Source organism: Centrocercus urophasianus, unplaced genomic scaffold (genome assembly GCF_019232065.1).
Source record: "Centrocercus urophasianus isolate 14NV4802_14NV808 unplaced genomic scaffold, USGS_Curo_1.0 seq_17, whole genome shotgun sequence".
Taxonomy (NCBI): domain Eukaryota; kingdom Metazoa; phylum Chordata; class Aves; order Galliformes; family Phasianidae; genus Centrocercus; species Centrocercus urophasianus.
The window spans coordinates 2,053,824-2,071,289 of record NW_024884722.1 but is presented as its reverse complement, the minus strand read 5'-3'; the positions used below and the strand labels follow the sequence as shown (position 1 = coordinate 2,071,289).

Sequence of the window (17,466 nt, the reverse complement as noted above, 5' to 3'; positions counted from 1 at the left end):
CCCAAATCTAAGCTGTGCCTCTCTGTTGGTGTTCAGCCTTTGCATGGCCGGCGTCGTGCAAACTTGGCTTCAGCGCTGCGTTGTGCATCAGTGTTGGAGGCATAGCTTTCTAAAACAGCAGCACTTGCAGAGATGGCTGTCACTTAAAATTTGGCCACGTGCGTATGCAAATGCTCATTGTGCTCATTTGGTGTAAATCAAATTGGAATCTTCAGCAGTGTTTAATGCCTGCCAGCAGAAGGGGTGCGTGCCGTGTGCTGTGTCTGCTATGGAGCTGGGAGTGGGAGCTGCAGGAGGACAGCAGTAATAGGCTGCAGGAGCAGCTGTTACACAGCAGACCTTCAAGCCCCCCCAGGAGCACCTCTGCTTTCATTATTATTGCTGTTTAAATCTCTTGGATGGAGTGGTCTGGCAGTGTTGGAATTGCAGTCACACCAAGATGAAGGTAAAGGTGTGGGTACCTACAGGCTGGCCGTGCAGTCAGTGCTTATAATGGCTCTTCCTCACCTTTTCCTTGGTGGATGTGTGCTTTTCAGACGACTTGCATCTTCTGGCACAGTTTTGTCCTTTCTGGGTGCGTGGTACAGTGAGCTGTCATGGCAATAGGAAGCATTAAATGGGCAGAAGTCAGCGTAGCGTGCAAATCAGCGTTTTTGGAAGAAGGCCTAAACCAGGTTGTTTTCTCTGAATATGCAGACAACTGAAGTCTTGGGAAGGCTCTGCAGTTATCTTGCATATTTATGAGGACGCAGCCTGCTTTTGCTAAAGCAGTGCAATGTGGGACTTGCACAGCCGTGAAGCTGCGGGCGCCTAATGCTGCAGATTTTGTTTGTGAAATCCCACTAATATGTGCTCGTTGTCATATATATTTTTTAAGCAGTGATGAGCAGTCTTGCTGATTTGTCCTTACGGTTTTCAAAAAGAATCTTACTACAGAAGTTGCAATGATTTTAGTTTGTAATCAATGCCACGGTGGACTGGAAAACTTATTTCTGTAGTGCAGACCGTTCTTCATGTGGCACCGAAAACTGAGAGGTCCTGATAGAAATCTTTAGAACCAACATCAAACAACCAAGTGAATGAGGCATCTGTGGTGCGATGTCCCAAAAGCTGCTGCAGCTCTGCCAGAGATGTTGCTGCAGTTGGGGTGAGCAGCACGTGTGTTGGAGAGTGCGGGGAAGCCCTGACCTACATAGACGTTTATCTGAGAGCTATTGCATTACAGGGAGGCCTTTAAATCAAAGCCATCTTCATTGCAGTGCTCAGCCTCAGGAGGGCTTTGGTGATTTTTAGAGACTACAGGACCTGATAAAATTTGCATGGACTTCTCTTCCTTTATTACAGTTTTTTATCGTCTTTAATTCTCTTGCTATTTATCATTGCCTTTTCCGTTAGCGTGCATGTAGGTACAGAACCAATTTAAGGAGTGTCTGCTCTGCAGCAGTTTTACCTCATTTCCACCAGTTTCTTTTACATTTCAGAGGAGAACATTTGCTGTGTGGATCAGTTCAAATGTTTTTTAAGGCTCTGGGAAATTTAGATTATTTTCTTCCTGCTAACGAGTGCAATTAATAACTCTGTATAGTGTGAAGAATGAAGTCTCTTCCCATCTTTCTCACATTTGCAAGTTGCATCTCTGGCATGCTAAAGAGGCTGCAGACGTGCACCCTGGTAGTACCACAGAACACCCAGCATTCTTGGAGGGCACCTTAAGGAGAAGTGTTTTAAAGAAGTGGTGGCAACTGAGGAGGGGCAGAGCACTGACTGGTGCGTGCCTGTGTTCCCTCTGCAGAATGGTGGTGTGAAAATGCACTGTGCTGGCTGAGGGTTCTGCTCCTCTGTGGCTCAGGTGTTCCCAGCCATCACTTTCCTGTGTCTCAGTAATGCAGTAGGTGGCTTTTGAATATTGTTTCCTCTTTCTTTTAGGGGTGGGTGTTAGAATCTTGGTTTAAAGAGTTGTAATGAGTGGACTGAGGGGTGCCAGGACCAGCAGGAGGATGCCAGCTGGCAGGCTCACAGGCACCTTGCTTTTGCAGCTTGGAAGCAAGATATCTTGCTTTTTTCCCCCTCTTTTAAGACCAAATTGAGTGGAAAGGAGCAGAGGACTGGTCAGTGCAGGAACTTCGTCATGGGGCATTCTATCATAGGATCACCAAGGTTGGAAAAGTCCTCCAAGGCCATCCAGTCCAACCATCCATCTGCCACCAATATTCCCCACTAAACCATGTCCATCAGTACAACATCAGATGTTCCTTGATCATCTTCTTGGTTGGTGACTCCACCACTCCCTGGGCAGTGCATTCCAGCACCCATCTGCTCTTCTGGAGAAGTTTCTCCTGCCTTCCAACCTGAATCTGTCCTGGTGCAACTTGAGGCCATTCTTTCAAGTCCTATCACTAATTACGTGGGAGTTTCAGGAGAAAAAAGCAGGGCAATTAAGAGCAATTATTGAAGGAAAGCTTTCTGTTTACTTGCTTAAGAAATCATGATCTTCAGGTGGTTCTCCAGCACTCACAGTACACTGCATAGCTTGTGTTTTATTGCTCTGCTTTGTCTCAGCTTAATTACGGCCTGCTTAAGTTCTTGCAGATAAGAGGTGGAGGCTGGTGGAATTTGTGTGTGTGATGCTCAGATGCCGCTGCTGTGTTTTTGGATGGAAAGGAGGTGGGGATGTATGGGATGTGCTTTGGGTCTGATGGTGACCCACGTGCTGTTTGCTGGAAGCTGTTAGTAAAGGCAGGTGTAAATCTGGCTTTTCAAGAGCCGAGGACAGGAGCACCTGGAAGATGTTGGCATGACCAGTTGTCCACGCTTTGTGCTGTGGGAGCTCTTCCCTACCTGCATGTTTAGGCAAATGTAAGGCCGGGTGGAAGCCATCTGTGTTTTCAGAGTGAATTTCTGGTGTTCAAAAAGGTAAAGAAGTGAGAAGTTTAATGATGATCCAGTAATGAAATTTATGTTTCCGCTCGGAAGAAAAAAATGGAATCCAGCTGACATGAGGTAGAAGTTAAGGAGGAAGAGTTGTTATCTGCGTGGCTCTTGATGGCATGAAGGGCTGGGGATGGCAGGCAGACCTGGGGATTTGAAATGGCACTAATTGTCCTTAGTGCATAGGACTGAATTTCTGATTTAACTCTCTGGCCTAGTGCTGTTGGGAAAGGGCTCCTTAGGAGCTTTGCACCACCTCAGTGCTTAGTCCTGCTTACGGCCTCATAGAGTAGAAACACGGGTGTCTGTTGCTAAAAATACATTTTAAATGCTTGTTAAAATCTGTAAGCTTATATCTGTTGGTCAGATTGGTCCTGCAAACCAGCTTGCTGGATGTCCTGCATCGCTCCTTGTGAGCAGTGGCACTAAGAGATATGTCTGAAGCAGGTTTCTGAGTCACTAGGGAAACAGCTTTGGGGTAATTTGCTGTTTTGATAGGACCTCAATGTAAGGTGTGGGTTTGGAAGGCATTTCCTTGTTTTGATGCTGTGTTTCTCTTTTGGTAATACCTAGCAGGGTAATGGAAAGAACCTCATTCTGTTCGGAAGATAAATTCACTTTTTCCCCCCATCCTGCCCTTTGCACAGGACACTGCACCTCTAACCAGGGTAGGTGTGCAGCAGCAGCTTCCTCGTGGGCTGCTTTGTGTGGCAGTCAGAGGGTTGGGGTCAGTGCACTGGGGTCAGGCAGCTCAGTGCTGGCTGCCTTATCTCTTATGCCACCAGGTACCAAAGCGTTGCAGGGCTATAAAGCTGAGATGGGGCTGAGTGGGACTACTCTTAAAGCTTCTTATTGTATTTAATAAACTCACTATAGGGAAACTTATCAGCAGTGTATACTTAAGAGTGCCTAACAGTGTGGTGTATTTCTGGACCCCAAGTCTTGTCCCTTCTCTGAGCTGCCTGTCTCTCGGCCCCATCATGCAGGCTCTTAGCTAACAGGACAGGCAGCTGCTCCTGCCCCTGGCTGCTCTCTAGGAGGCTTCTAAAGGCAATTAGTGAGCAGTGTGCTGCGTGGTATGGATGCCTCTGTGCAGGAAGCAAGGTCACAGCATTTTGCTAAGGCATTGCTCAACCTATTGAAATGTTGTGGTGATGCTTGCTTGAACTGCACATCTGGGTTACCTGCATAAACAGAGAAATCCCACTGATGCATTGCTCTTCTGTGCCCTTGCATAGTCATATGCCTAGGAGATGGGAAGTGCTGCCTCAGCAGTGCCCTGGGTGCTTCTCAGCAGCTGCTCCTGCAGGGGTCAGCTGGAGGGTTGGGGGGGTTAATGTGGCACAGCTCTGGGGCTTTGCATCGGTGGTGAAATGGCAGGGAGGAGGAGAAGCTCCTGCAGCACAGCGCCCTTCTGCTGCAGCATTGCAGAGCTGTGTGCTCCTGCCACTGTCTGCCTGGTGGCGCTCCCACTCTGCAGCGGTGTTTTGCTCTTGAGTTAACTTTTATTTCTTGTTCCTCCTTTATGATACAAATTCTTCTTTTTAGGTCTAGAGCAGAGAATAATGTCCTTCCTTCCCCAGGAAGCCTTAACTTGCCCTGAGAAAGCGATTCCTGCGCTGTGGAGCTTGTGTCCCCGAGCACAGCACACAACCTAAGCTGCAGGCTTGGGACTTGGGTTTTACATTTCAAACATCTCAGAGGCTTGCTAGTTTAGTTTGAATTGTAGATACATGGTTCTGTTTATTTTTTGAGGCTCTAGTCTGTAGAGAACTTGAGCATCCCTAAATATTTGCATTGGGGATGATCTCTCTGGGAGAAGTGGCCTACTAGTGGGCAAAGGACTTAGTAACAGATGAGAAATTCAAATGTGTTTAATGTCCCAAAGCCTGATTTTTAAATCAAGGCTGCTGCTATTTGTCATAAATTAAGCTATATAAAGTAAATACATCTGCTGTCTTGGGGAATGGCGCAGGGAAGGAGCTGCCTGCAGCTGCCCCGGTGCCAAGGGAGCAGCCCAGCCATCGCTGTGACTTAGAACAGGGGAGCTGGAGGACCCCAAGCTACTGCCTGTCCCCATTGCAGCTGTCTGTCCCAGTTACAGCTGTGCCTTTCACGTAAATAATTGGAGGAGCAGTTTTGCTACATGCCCAGCCAGCACCTAACTACAGCAACAGCTGTTGGATGAATCCCTGTGTGCGCTGCTGCCTTGTTAAGGTACGACAGCAGTCACAAAGCAGGTGTTGAGTGGAATTGTCTGGATCACAAGTTCAACATCTGGCACAGCTTGCTCCATTGGCTTTGTCACTGCTCCTTATGCATCTCAATTGGCAGACGGCGCTGCTGCTTGGTGGAGAGCGTTGGTATTGGGGTCTGAGCAGGGAGTGCTGCATCCAGCCTGCTGGGCACCACTGGGGGACCTTCCTGCATCCCTGTGCACCCGGAGGTCTGCATTTGCTGGGTGAGACATTGAGTCACAGAGTTATCACTTGTTAATGGGAGCTCCAGAGCGCATCTGGAGAAGGGCAACAAAGCTGTGCAGGTTGTGGAGCAGAAGTCTTGTGGGGAGAGGAGGCTCAGGGTTGGCCTCACGGCTCTCCCAGGTAACAGCAGTAGGACGGGAGGTCATTCATTCCTTCACTGATTTTTGTATTGTGAAGTCAACCCGTGAGATTTTCAAGCCCTTCTGGGCTCGATGGTTCTAAGCCATAAAGTTGCTGCCTAACTTTTTCTGTATGTGTATGAGTGAAGTCTCAAGTATGCAGACATGGTGTTCTCCTCATCTGGCCTCTTTGAATATGCAGACTGAGCATATACTTCTGCTTTTGGTTTGTTTTTCTTTCTTCCTGCTCTCCTTTCCTCCAAAATCAGACACCTTGCTGTTGAAACACAAGGGTTTAATCTGGCCGTTGTGCTGCTTATAATCCTCCCATACACGTTTTCCATTGTATGCAATTAGTTTCAGTTCTCAAGGACTGATTTTAAATATTCATATGGATCCAGTACAAGGGAGCATCTGTATGATGATATGTTTTCTGCATCTGAAGAATAAAAGGACCACTGGGATGGAACAAAAGGCAACTTCTCAAGTTAATTGTAAGATTTTATTGGTGTTTCACTCCGCTGCTCCAGGGTTTCTTCTGCAAATCGATTGCACGCTGCCTAATTTACGTATGAACTCTGTCTGAAAGGCGTTGCAAATTGATTTGCTGACAACGCGTGGGGAAAGGTGACCCCAATTTGTCACTTCAGTCTCCTGTACAGGCCTACAGGGAAGAAAGAGATACTAGAAGTTGCAGAAATGTACATGCAAATTTTTGTGCTTGCTGCAAAGGGTCTGCGTGTGTATTCAGTAAAGCATAATGAATTTGGGGTGTAGGTGGCAACTGCTTGGTATTATAGAAGGTATTCATGAGACTTTAGAATGAGTCAGGGTGTTTATCCTGCAGTATTTGTTCCTGTAAGATTTTTTACAGACATCCAACCTTTGTTGGCCTGTGTTGCATGTTTGCTTGGTGCTCTGAGGGGGCTGGTCCTTCCCTTCTCCATGTTTCTGTGCTTGTGAACTTACTCCTCTTGTGAGCTTGCAGGTAAAACGGTAAGTATTCAAATCAGAACCTTGCTGCAGAGGTCTTTATTTATCTAAAATTAGACCCAGAAGGACAGACAGTGAATATTGATGCAGCAAGAGATACACATTGGGTATGGAATAGGGCTGTGAAATGGCTGTGGTCAGACTGAACGGTAGACAGCATCTACTGTTTAAAATAATCCAGTGTTTTTTCTCTTCCTTTCACTGTTGTATTTTCCCATGCTTGCATCTCCACTCAGAACTCCATGTCAGGGCCCTGCTGTGGATACACGGCTGTTCTGGTACTGACAGCACTGTTGGCCAGGGTTACAGCTGCTCCTCACCCTGGGGCTGCCTGGGGTTTTCAACTTGAAAACTCGTTATCTGGACGTGGTTTGTGCCATGCTGAGCATCCCAAAACTTCAACTGCTCTCTTGGGGTTTGGCCTCTAGAGGGTGGAGAACTTCTAGTGGTAGCAGAGGGAACGATGGCACAAACTGATGCTTCAGGGGTTTTGTAAACCTTCTCTGTTAAAAATAAGATGAGGCCTTTCCTCCCACGCTGTCTTTGGGTCGGTTTGCTCCTCTCTGTATGCTCTAAAAGCTGAGGTTACTGAAATGCTCATCAAAATGCTGGTAGAATGCTCTCTTGTGCAAGCAAACACAGGACAAGTGAGGGCTGGCTTTTGGCTTTTCTGTATATAAAATTGCTCTTGGTGAGGCATTTCTGTACAAGCCCAGCATGGTGCTTAGCTCAGTAAAAGCCTGACCTGCACTGCAGAAACCACTTTAGTGGCTGAGCATATCACCAGCAAGGAGATGGTGATAGTGGTGCTGCAGAAAGGGAACAAGTCCATGCAGTCAGGGTGAGAAGCTGGGTGTCATGGATATCACACCGCTTACAGAAGTGGCGCAGCTGTAAACACCTCAGATGGCTGATCCAGCTTTCCTTGGCTTGGGAAGTTTTTCTCCAGCTGTTATGGAGCTTTGCCTGGGTGTAGGCACTGCTGTGAGGATGGTGAGCAAGGAAGGGTCCTGGGTGGCTGCTGGGGCAAGCTCAGGGGATGCAGTGATGGCATGGAGGGCTGCCAGTTGGCTGCACAGGCCCTGCAGCTGGGGTGCAGCGGAGCACGGCCTGTTTTGGAGCTGGCAGTTCGGGTCAGGATTGCTGCTGTATGGAGCATCAGTGCTGAATTGCTGCATGGGGGGAAGGACTGCAAATTGCTGCTCAGGAGAGGAACAGCGTCTCTCCCTGTGTCTGAAAAGAGAAGAAGTGACTTCTGGTGAAGTTTCTGGTTTCTGAGAGACTTCTGTTTTTGCAGAGTTGACGTTGCTCGGCTCCTTTGCAGCCTCACAGAACGCCTGTAGGTTTTTTGCCGTAGGTGTCACTGAGAGAAGCCATCTTCCTGGGGCTTTGGATGGGAACGCTGGCAGCAGGTAGAGGGGAGGGTCCTGAGCAGCTCCTCCTGTGTGTCACGACATGGCAACTCGGCTGCTGCACAGATGGGACGAGGCAGAGTTTCAAGGAAGATGGATGTTTTCTCACACCCATGGGCTGTGTGAATTCACACTGCACACCAGACTGAGCCCCATAGGGGCTGTCTGGAAGCTTGTGGGGCCACGAGTTGTTGGTCAGAGCACAGAGGGCGTTGTATAGACGTGCTTTGGGGAGCAGTCTGCTTACCTTTGTTTGCAACCTAGTGCTGAGAACCTGCTTCAGCATGGGGTTGGACTTGATGGTCCCCAGAGGTCCCTTCATACTGCTGTGATTCTGTGAGCCCCAGACAATGAAATTGGAGGAATTTTAGAAGGGAGTTTTTCCCCCAGAGGGTGGTGAGGCACTGGCACAGGTTGCCCAAGGAGGCTGTGGATGCCCCATCCCTGCAGGAATTAAAGGCCAGGCTGGATGTGGCTCTGGGCAGCCTGGGCTGCTGGTTGGTGACCTGCACACAGCAGGAGGTTGGAACTGGATGAGCACTGTGGTCCTTTGCAACCCAGGCCATTCTGTGAAATAGCATAAAGCCTTGGAAGCAGTTGGACAGATGGGTACGAAGTGCCACAGTGTGCTGTGAAGCATCAATCCTGTGGCTCCTGCAGGTGCTGTAGTTTTTGGCCTGGTCTCAGGCATTGCTTTATGAGAAGCATACCAAGAATAATAGTGTGATGGCACTGTGCTTGGAGAGCAGCAATTAACCCTACAAGGAAAGGCAGACAGGTGAAGGGCTGGGCTGCAGAGCTGAGGGCTGCATGGTGTTGCTGGGATTCAGATGCACGCTTCAGACAAACCTGTCAGAGAGTCAGAGGTGATCTGCCATGGATCTGCTGCAAAGCTCAGCTGTACTGTTCAACTCTTTCACAGCTAGAATGGTTATATTTAGATTTTAATCCTCTTGCAAACCCATGTAAGATGTGACTCATTGCACTAATTGCACTGAAATCATGGGACTTTACACTTAGTGTTAGATAGGAGTTGCTGAAACTTCCTCCTTTGTGCTTCAAACCTCCGTTCGTGACTTAATGGATACGAATATTTAAAAATTATTAGAGGATCCTTAATTGACATAGATATGTTGGTTTTGGTTTTTTTTGCTTGCTTGGCTTTTTTTTTATGACAGGAGGATCTACAGGAATTCTATTTGAAGTTTTCGAGGCTGTTTAGACACTTGTTTGTATATCAGGTAAGCAGATTGCAAGGTGATATCCTCAGTGCGTTAACGTTGGGTCAGCAGGCGTAAGGTTAAATGTTTGGGTGCTCCTGTGTGGAGCCAGGAGTTGGACTTGCTCGTCCTCATGGGTACCTCCCAGGTTGGGACATTCTGTGGTTTTGGAGCTTTGGGAGAAAGCATTAATGCTTGTCACAGCTATAAGCAATGTCACAGCTACAGACTGCGTTAGCTGCTGCGTCATCTATGGCAGGCTGTTTTATAGACTGGAACTGCTAGCTAACTTCATCCTGATCGATGATACCTCATGTAGTAATGATTACCACGTGAATATATCACCGTTTTCCCAAACTAAGGCAGCAGTGACAGTTTATGTTCTTGGTTTGGAACACTAAATCTAAAGCAGTCATCTTTATATATAATTCATCACGTATCTTCACGATGCTTTCAATCCAGTCCTGGTGAGGAGCAAAACTAAAAAGCCAAGCAATTAAAAAATAAAAAAAAAAAAATTGTGAATGGACTATGAGATGGTCCATCAGGCTTTGTTATTCTAAATGAAAATTAATTTTAGTTGGCTAATTGCTACCTTGCCTCGCTCGATTGCTTACATGTAAGTGGCTGCTTTAATTTGTACTCTTTAATCTGATTCTTTCAGTCTGCTTTAAAAGCCTGTGTTGCACCTATTCTAGGCACATCAGGAGCTGTTTTGGTCAGATGTGATTTTGTGAGCAGTTGTATTAAATTCTATCTGTAGGTATTTACTCCCTCCATTCTTGTGCTGTTTCTGAAGAGCTCTGTAGCAATATCTGTATTTAGATACATACAACAGAAATGATGATGAGTGTGCTATGGGCAGCCCCGTCCTAGAACAGATAAGTTTTTAGGGTGAAATTGTCTGTAAGTTGGCATTGAGGAGCAGCAGAGGGAGTGCTCCCTCTGCACTGGGGCCGTGGCAGAGCCTTGCTGTGCTGGCTGCATGCAGCTGCGCTCCTGCTGGTCATCCATCACAGCTTCTGGCACTTTAAAAAGGGGCTGGGAGGGAAGTTCAAGGTGTTCTGAGTAGCTCAGGTTGCTAATTTTGGTTCATAGTGCAGTCTTTAATTGTGGTGGGTTTTTTTGTTTCCGGGCGTTATTACAGCAAGAGAGAGGATCCAGCTCCATTAGCTCGTGCAGAACTTAGCGAGCCCCTCTGTGCTGCTGCACTGCCTGCATGAGCAGCTCTGTGTCTGTACGTGCATGCTGTATAGATGTTACTGTATGTGTGTATCTAAAGGCATTTCTTTATATTTCCAGTGTTGTATTTCCTCCCCCCTCTGCTGTGATCAGCGTGAGCTGCTGCCGACAGCCAGATGTTGCTTTCAGTTTTGAGGCAGCCTGTCTGTCAATTGCACACAAAGCCAAACGCAGGCAAAACCAATCTCAAGTCCTTCTCTTCAGGGATTTTAGGAGATCTTCATTGTCTGAGCCAGATTGAATCGCAAGGATTCAAAAAAAAAAAAAAAAAAAAAAAAACAAAGGAAAGATACTTGATGACTTTATTTTCTTTTTCCAAATTCCTGTTTTTTAAGGCAGATCAAAACGTTCAACTGCTATCCAACTTCTTGAAATTGTCCTTTGGTGCTTCAGGTGTAACCACAGGTTAAGCAGCATTATTTGAAGATACCCAAGTAAGAAGGGCATCTTGGAGCCACAGCTTTGGAGTTCACCTTCACCCAGATCCCTGCTTCCCTTGCCTTCAAATCCTTGGTGGTGGGTTTCAAAGCGAGTTCTGTATTCTTCACTTGGAATACCTGGCACTTCATCTGTTCTATGCTGGTCTCTCAGATGTGACTCTCAGAGTTTTGTAGTTGACATCTGTGCTGGAAAGGTGCACTTCTTTGTCAGGTTGTTTAGGAAAAATACACGATGGAATGAATGATTATCCTTACCGTGCTGTAAGCGCTCGTATTCCCTCATCAGCCTTATGACTTAATGCAGCAATAAAATCCAACCAGGATTGGAGTCACGCAGCAGTGTGTAAGTGAAGTTGTAGCTGGGTGCTGCCCAAGGCAGGTGCTCTGCCCTCCAAAGCACTGGGCTGGCCTGGGGCTTTGTGGATCAGAACATAACTGTGGGCTGAAAGCACTGAGCTCCTGGTGCCTAGGCTGCAGAATCTATTTGGCACCAAGCTGAAGACTTGCTGTATGATACTAAAGCCTGGGGAGAAATGTGGTCTCTACATCATCCTCTTTGTTGGATGGGAAGCTTTGCTGTTTTGATTCCACTTTAGGAAGATGCAGGCGCTGTGAAGGAGCTCATGCATCGAGTTAGACCGAGAGCTGGGCAGGGCTGTGTCCTTGCAGGGTTCTGAGCCAGACTGATGTTGGGATGGCATCTTCATCTTAAGCATGGCAGGGTTTGTGGTTGCTGTGCAGTTTTACAGTGATGTTTTTTTTTTCTTTATCATGCTATCGAATGGGACGTGGAATCATTTTTCTGTAACAGTGCAGACTGCGAGAATTGCAATTGTTGCAGGAGTTGCTGGCAGATTTCTGCCTTTTTGGAGCTTTAGCTCATCAGGAATAGCTCATAATCCTGTAATACAAAAATGTGATTCCACACTGCTAGAACTGAAGCACCTGAGCTGAATACCCATGAAATAAGGAGTGGATGTAGAGGCACACCAGCAGACAAAAGTGCAGTTCCCAAAGCAGCCCCTGTTGCTTTTTGCAGGCAGGAGATGGCTTTGTGCCTTGACAGCGTTGGGCTGCCTGGAAGCCCTGTGATAATGGCAGTGAACACCTCACTCCCCTATTTCTTCCTTTCTGATTTTATCAGCAAGAGGCTTTTGTTGTATATGGTTCCTTGTCTAAGGTGCCTTTCCACTTACCTATCCTTTCCAGAGATGAATTGTTTTGTTTTTGTTGTTTTTTAACAGTATGTCACAGCACTGCACCTCCTTGAGAGAAGGAAGCGTTGCTGGGTCTGTCCAAGTTGAGTTTTGGCATCAGAAAATGCTGTAGCTGAGGTCCTGCAGTAACTGTGTGCCACTGAGCTCATGGAGGAGATAAATATGCTGTAAAACGTTCCATGTTGTTGTGTATTGTTGCAACTTGCTGACCTCTCTCACTGCAGTGCAACAAGAGATACAGAGCGCAATGCCTGGGCACACGGAGCTCAGTCTGCTGCATCTGCCCCTACATTTGCTGTCAGCTTTGATCCTTCCTCCTTCAGCAAGCAGCAATGCAAAGCACTTAATCATAGCTTCAGACAAAGGGGTGATCCCAGAATTTTCATTGTCATGTAGATGCGTTTATTTCTGATAAATCTGGGGGCCCTGAATGTGTAAGCAGGTTGCACTTCCAAGAGAACAGATGCAAGGTGTCTGACACAGTGAGTGCATCCATAAAGTACCAGCAGTGCTGTGAGGGGTGTAAGGTGTCCAATCTGCTGATACGGCATCATAGAGTCATTAAGGTTGGAAAAGCCAGAAGCTATCTGTGTTATGGGGCTTGAGGCTGTGGGATTTACCCATTTTGTGCTGAAAGGAGGGATTCTATCGCAGTTGTAATGACTGCGAAGTTCCTGTGTGTGTTTTCAGTCTGCTGTTAAGCAGTGCTATATAATATCCTGTGGAAATTGTACTGTTAAATATATTACACTGATAACATCAGGAGCTTTGTTGCACGGTATTACTGTTGCTGTAATTTTGGCCATGGATGGAGAACCACTGCCTGACCATGTTCTGCTGTCTGTGCAATACAGCACACAGAGCTCAGGAGGGTTTTGCCATAGACACCACAAAAATCAGGCTAGGTTGGCCCTGCTGGCTGAGGTGCAGCCTTTGTAATTCACCTGTTCTTTAGGGACTGGGTAGGTGGGCTTGTTGAGCTTGGAGAAGAGAAGGCTCCAGGGAGACCTCATTGTGGCCTTCCAGTGCTTGAAGGGAGCGGATAAAGAGGAGGGGGGACGGATGTTTGTGAGGGTGGATGGTGATGGGACAAGGGGGAATGGTTTTAAACTGAGACAGGGGAGGTTGAGGTTGGATATTAGGGGGAAGTTTTTAAGCCAGAGGGTGGTGAGGCACTGGCACAGGTTGCCCAAGGAGGCTGTGGATGCCCCATCCCTGCAGGCATTCAAGGCCAGGCTGGATGTGGCTCTGGGCAGCCTGGGCTGCTGGTTGGTGACCTGCACACAGCAGGGGGTTGGGACTGGATGAGCATTGTGCTCCTTTTCAACCCAGGCCATTCTGTGATGCTGTGGTACTCAGGGAATTATCTTCTGATCTCACAAAGCATAAAGTGTTGTGTCGTTGGAAGGCTCTGGGATGTTTTATACCCATAGGCTGATAGCTGTGACAAGTGTTCTCCTGAAGAATGCATCTGTGAGACTCTGTGTGTGGATGGAAACATAAGAAAACGTAACATGAGAAAATACAGAAATGCGGCTTAGAGCCCCAGCATCAAACCTGCAATCAAGACAGGAACCACCAAACATGTGCTCTACTTCTGATGGGCTCTTATGCTCATGATTCCAGAGCCTGGTGCTTAATAGTTTGGAAATGATTCCTGGGTTCATTGCTCCAGTGTAGCTGTGTGCTGTGGGTCGCTGGTGCAGAACAGCTCTTCTGGCCCCATTTCCACAGCTGCCTTTGAGCGATGTCTGAGCGCTGTCTTCCTCTTCGTGGACTTTTGTAATGAATTCTTAATGCAGCAACTTGTAGTTTTTCCTTCCTCTTCACATCAAAATTGAAAGTCAAGTGATGAGGCAATGGAGGGTATAAAGCGAGATTTAACTCTTTCCTCTTCCAAAGTAAGCACTGTTTTGTTTTGTTTTTTTTTTTTCTTTTAATTTTGATTCTGAAACAAAGCAATTTGACCTCAAAACTCATCACATGCTTTTGTTTTCTTTCAGATCCAGGATGGAACAGCCCTGTCCATGCCTGCTGCTCTGTGTTAGCTTTCTGTTTGTGCGAGCTTTACCACCAAATGGAACTGAATTACCCAAACCCACCAGCACTACAAGTAAGGACAGCATTTAATTTGTGAGGATGGGAGCAGGGGTGGAAGGGACTTCAGGTGAGGTCCCTGCAGTGGCATCATGAGTATTTCTGCAGGACTTTGACACCACTAATGCTCTAATCTTACCTGATGACATCAATTTGATGTGTTTTATTGGTGTCCTAAAGTTTACTTTCTGTTTCCAGTATCAGGGAAGTGCCCAGTATGATGCTGACATATGAGGTTGGCGTGATGGGACTTGGAGACTGATATAATGAAATGAAATGAAGAGTTGTTTGTTTAAAAGGCAAGGTGGTATAGCTAAACATTGTGAGCAACTAGAATTTTTGTGTGTATTCCATGTTTTCAGTCCTATGAGCTATCTAAGGAAAGACTTGAGATGGATAAGAGCACAGCATCCTGCGTAAGATGAGCTCAGGTGAAAATAGAAGAGGTTTTTGTGAAGGCCCAAGGGAAACTTCTACTCACCAATCCACCACATCTGTTCCACCTCACTAATTCTTCTCCTTCAAATTTCTTCCTTTTCCTCCAAGCCCTCCTATAGCTGTCCTAACCCATTGCAGTCCCATAGAGGGGCTGGCTCAAGACAGATATGTGTATTTTAAAGACCATTGATGCTGTTGTTACTTTCTGTAGTTGGATGTCAAATTTCAGTTGCTTGTTGCTCTTTTGCTTCCCAAACCTAGCTTGGTGCCTTCCACCTGCCCGTGCTACTGCTGGGTCTTGATTGACTGACAGCAGTTATCTGTTGAGGATTTGGCTTGCAGCTCACATCAGAGGTGGATTTGGGTATGAATGGCTTCTCTATGGACTGGGCTGAAAGAAAATCAAGCTGATTGTTTTCCATATAAATAGCCTGTGAAATCGTGATGACTTCTGTTGTTGATGCCCTGTCTTTATAGGAAGGCATTTCTGTGTTGTTTTCTTTTTGTTGTTTTCATTCTGCCTGTGAGCTTTATGGCCGTGTGGCCAGGAAGCCAAGCAGGAGTCCGGTGCCAGGCATGGCTGGTGGTGGGATGGCCCACATTGGCAAGCAGTTCAGGAGTTGGTGCTCAGCATACCAGCACCAGCAAACCTTAGGGTTGGTTAGAGGAGGAAGGGCTTCAAGCAGCAATGGAGAAAACTTCTGTGTTTCTGGTCTTGCATTTGATGTGGAGGTTGGTGGCCCTGCATGCAGCAGGGGGGTTGGAGCTTCATGATCCTTGAGGTCCCTTCCAACCCTGGCCATTCTGTGATTCTGTTGTTTGCTTACAGCTTTGAGATGATGTAGAATGTTTATATCAATTCAAATGTAGCTGAGTATGAAACTGCTAGTAGATAGCTCTGCTGTGATGCTGTCAAGTGGTTGTCCTTGCCTTGCTTCTTCTCTGGCACTTGGAGCAATGTAAGAGCAAGGTGTTAGTATTTGTCTGAGTGTGTAACAGTGTGGGAACTGGGGAAAAGGAGCAGCTTGTGAGCTCTGCTGCTTCTGAGAATACTTTAATAAACTGAGTAAAAAGGGAGTTTGCTCGTAGATGCTGTTCACCTTCAAGGCCAGGTTGGATGGGGCCCTGGGCAGCCTGCTCTAGTATTAGATATGAGGGCTGGCAGCCCTGCATCAGTGGGGTTGGAGCTTCATGATCCTTGAGGTCCCTTCCAACCCAAGCCATCCTATGGTTCCTTTGATTCATGTTTTCATGCAGTATTGTGTTCACTGTGAATATGGTAATGTGGGTAAAAGAAATCATGTCTTAATTAAACCTTCATTTGAGTGATCCGGGTTAGAAATGATCAGTACAACTAAACTGCTTTTTAGAACTATCAAAGCCTTCCTTACTGTGCTGTGAGGAGAGGTTTTGTCTGTTTAAACAAATATGTGCACATAGAAAATATAATGCTGTGTAGAGGGTTGCAAGACAGTAGAATTATCCTAGACTTTTAATAGCCATTGAATTAACACAATATTTTTAATTAAAATAATTCTGATTAGAGCATTAAGAAGACTCTTGAATGGATGTGGGGGTAACTGAGAAGAGCTTTCATTTTGCATGCGGGTTTGCTGAATGATCCAAAGAGATGTGGTGCATTTGATTATGAGAAAAACAGTTGTAATTTATTGCATGTCCTCATTCTAGCGGGGTGAATTGTTAAAAACATTTGCTGAATTGCAGTCTTTTTATTCTAAACACGGGTGCACAATCGGTGTTACGCAGCTTTTCCTCATATAGGAGTACTGTGAAATTGCTACCTTGAATTTTCCTTTTTGTAAAACCAGAATGTTGTCTTTTACTGCACCTTCATTTACTGGAGAAATTGTCAATGTAGATCAGTATTTATGTTGGTTTATATCTATCTTTCAAGTAGGTAGGACCTTGCACCTAACAAATTGCTTACAGATGATGCTGTCCATAGCAAACACCGACTGGTTCGTTAAGGATTAATTAGTTATCCAGTATTAATCATGGCTGCATTTTTTTTTAATCTCTCCTTGCTGTGTTCTACCAGTCATATCATTTCAGTGGGAAAGCAGGGGCAGAATTGCAATACTGAGCTTTTAAGTCCTTTCCAAACATTGAATGTCAGCAGAGTTTACCGCATGAACACTTCATGTGTTTCATGCCCCTCTTTGTGCTTCCTTTCTGCTATCAGTACTGACATGTTTGGGTAATGAATCTATCAGATGAGCAGGAGCTTGGGAGATAACAAACGTGCAGCTTCTGTTGCCCTGTTTTCTGCTGATATTTTGAGATTGAGATCTTTCACAGAATCACAGAATGGCCCGGGTTGGAAGGGACCTCAAGGATCACGAAGCTCCAACCCCCCACCACAGGCAGGGCCACCAACCTCCCCATTTCACAGCAGCCCAGGCTGCCCAGGGCCCCATCCAACCTGGCCTTGAACACCTCCAGGGATGGACGGGGCATCACAGCCTCTCTGGGCAGCTGTTCAGCACCTCACCACTCTCATAATAAAGAACTTCCCCCTGACATCCAACCTCAATCTTTCCTCCCTGAACTTAAAACTATTTCCCCGTGTCCTGCTACCTTTCAGCTCTTAGGAGAGGTGCTTGAGTCCCTTGATCATTGTGATAGCCTTCTCTGGAACGCAGAGCATACGATGTGTTCTCTTGTACTGACAGTGATGGGATCAATGTGTAGGAATGTGCTGAGATGCCAAGGAGTTATGCCCTGGGAGCAATATTTACAGAAACAACAAAATTCTTCCATTTTCTCATGCAATCCAGAGATATCAGAACTGCCTGTGATAAGTGCTGAGTTCTGCTCTAAGTATGCCACTCAGGTGTGTCTTTAGCTCAAAGTCAG

At 46.4% G+C, this 17,466-nt stretch overlaps 1 protein-coding gene across 4 annotated transcripts in view; it reads left to right on the top strand.

The window, feature by feature from the left end:
* Positions 1-17,466, top strand: part of PTPRE (protein tyrosine phosphatase receptor type E) — an 82,825-nt gene that overhangs the window by 34,713 nt on the left and 30,646 nt on the right. For 2 of the 4 annotated variants that reach the window (XM_042818212.1, XM_042818210.1), the window contains exon 2: positions 14,058-14,167. In XM_042818212.1, the coding sequence (XP_042674146.1) occupies positions 14,065-14,167 (103 nt within the window). In that variant the 5' untranslated portion in view covers positions 14,058-14,064. Of the gene's footprint in view, positions 1-7,923; positions 7,936-8,965; positions 9,177-14,057; positions 14,168-17,466 lie in introns of those variants that run through there. The other 2 variants (XM_042818211.1, XM_042818209.1) reach the window with 2 other exon arrangements.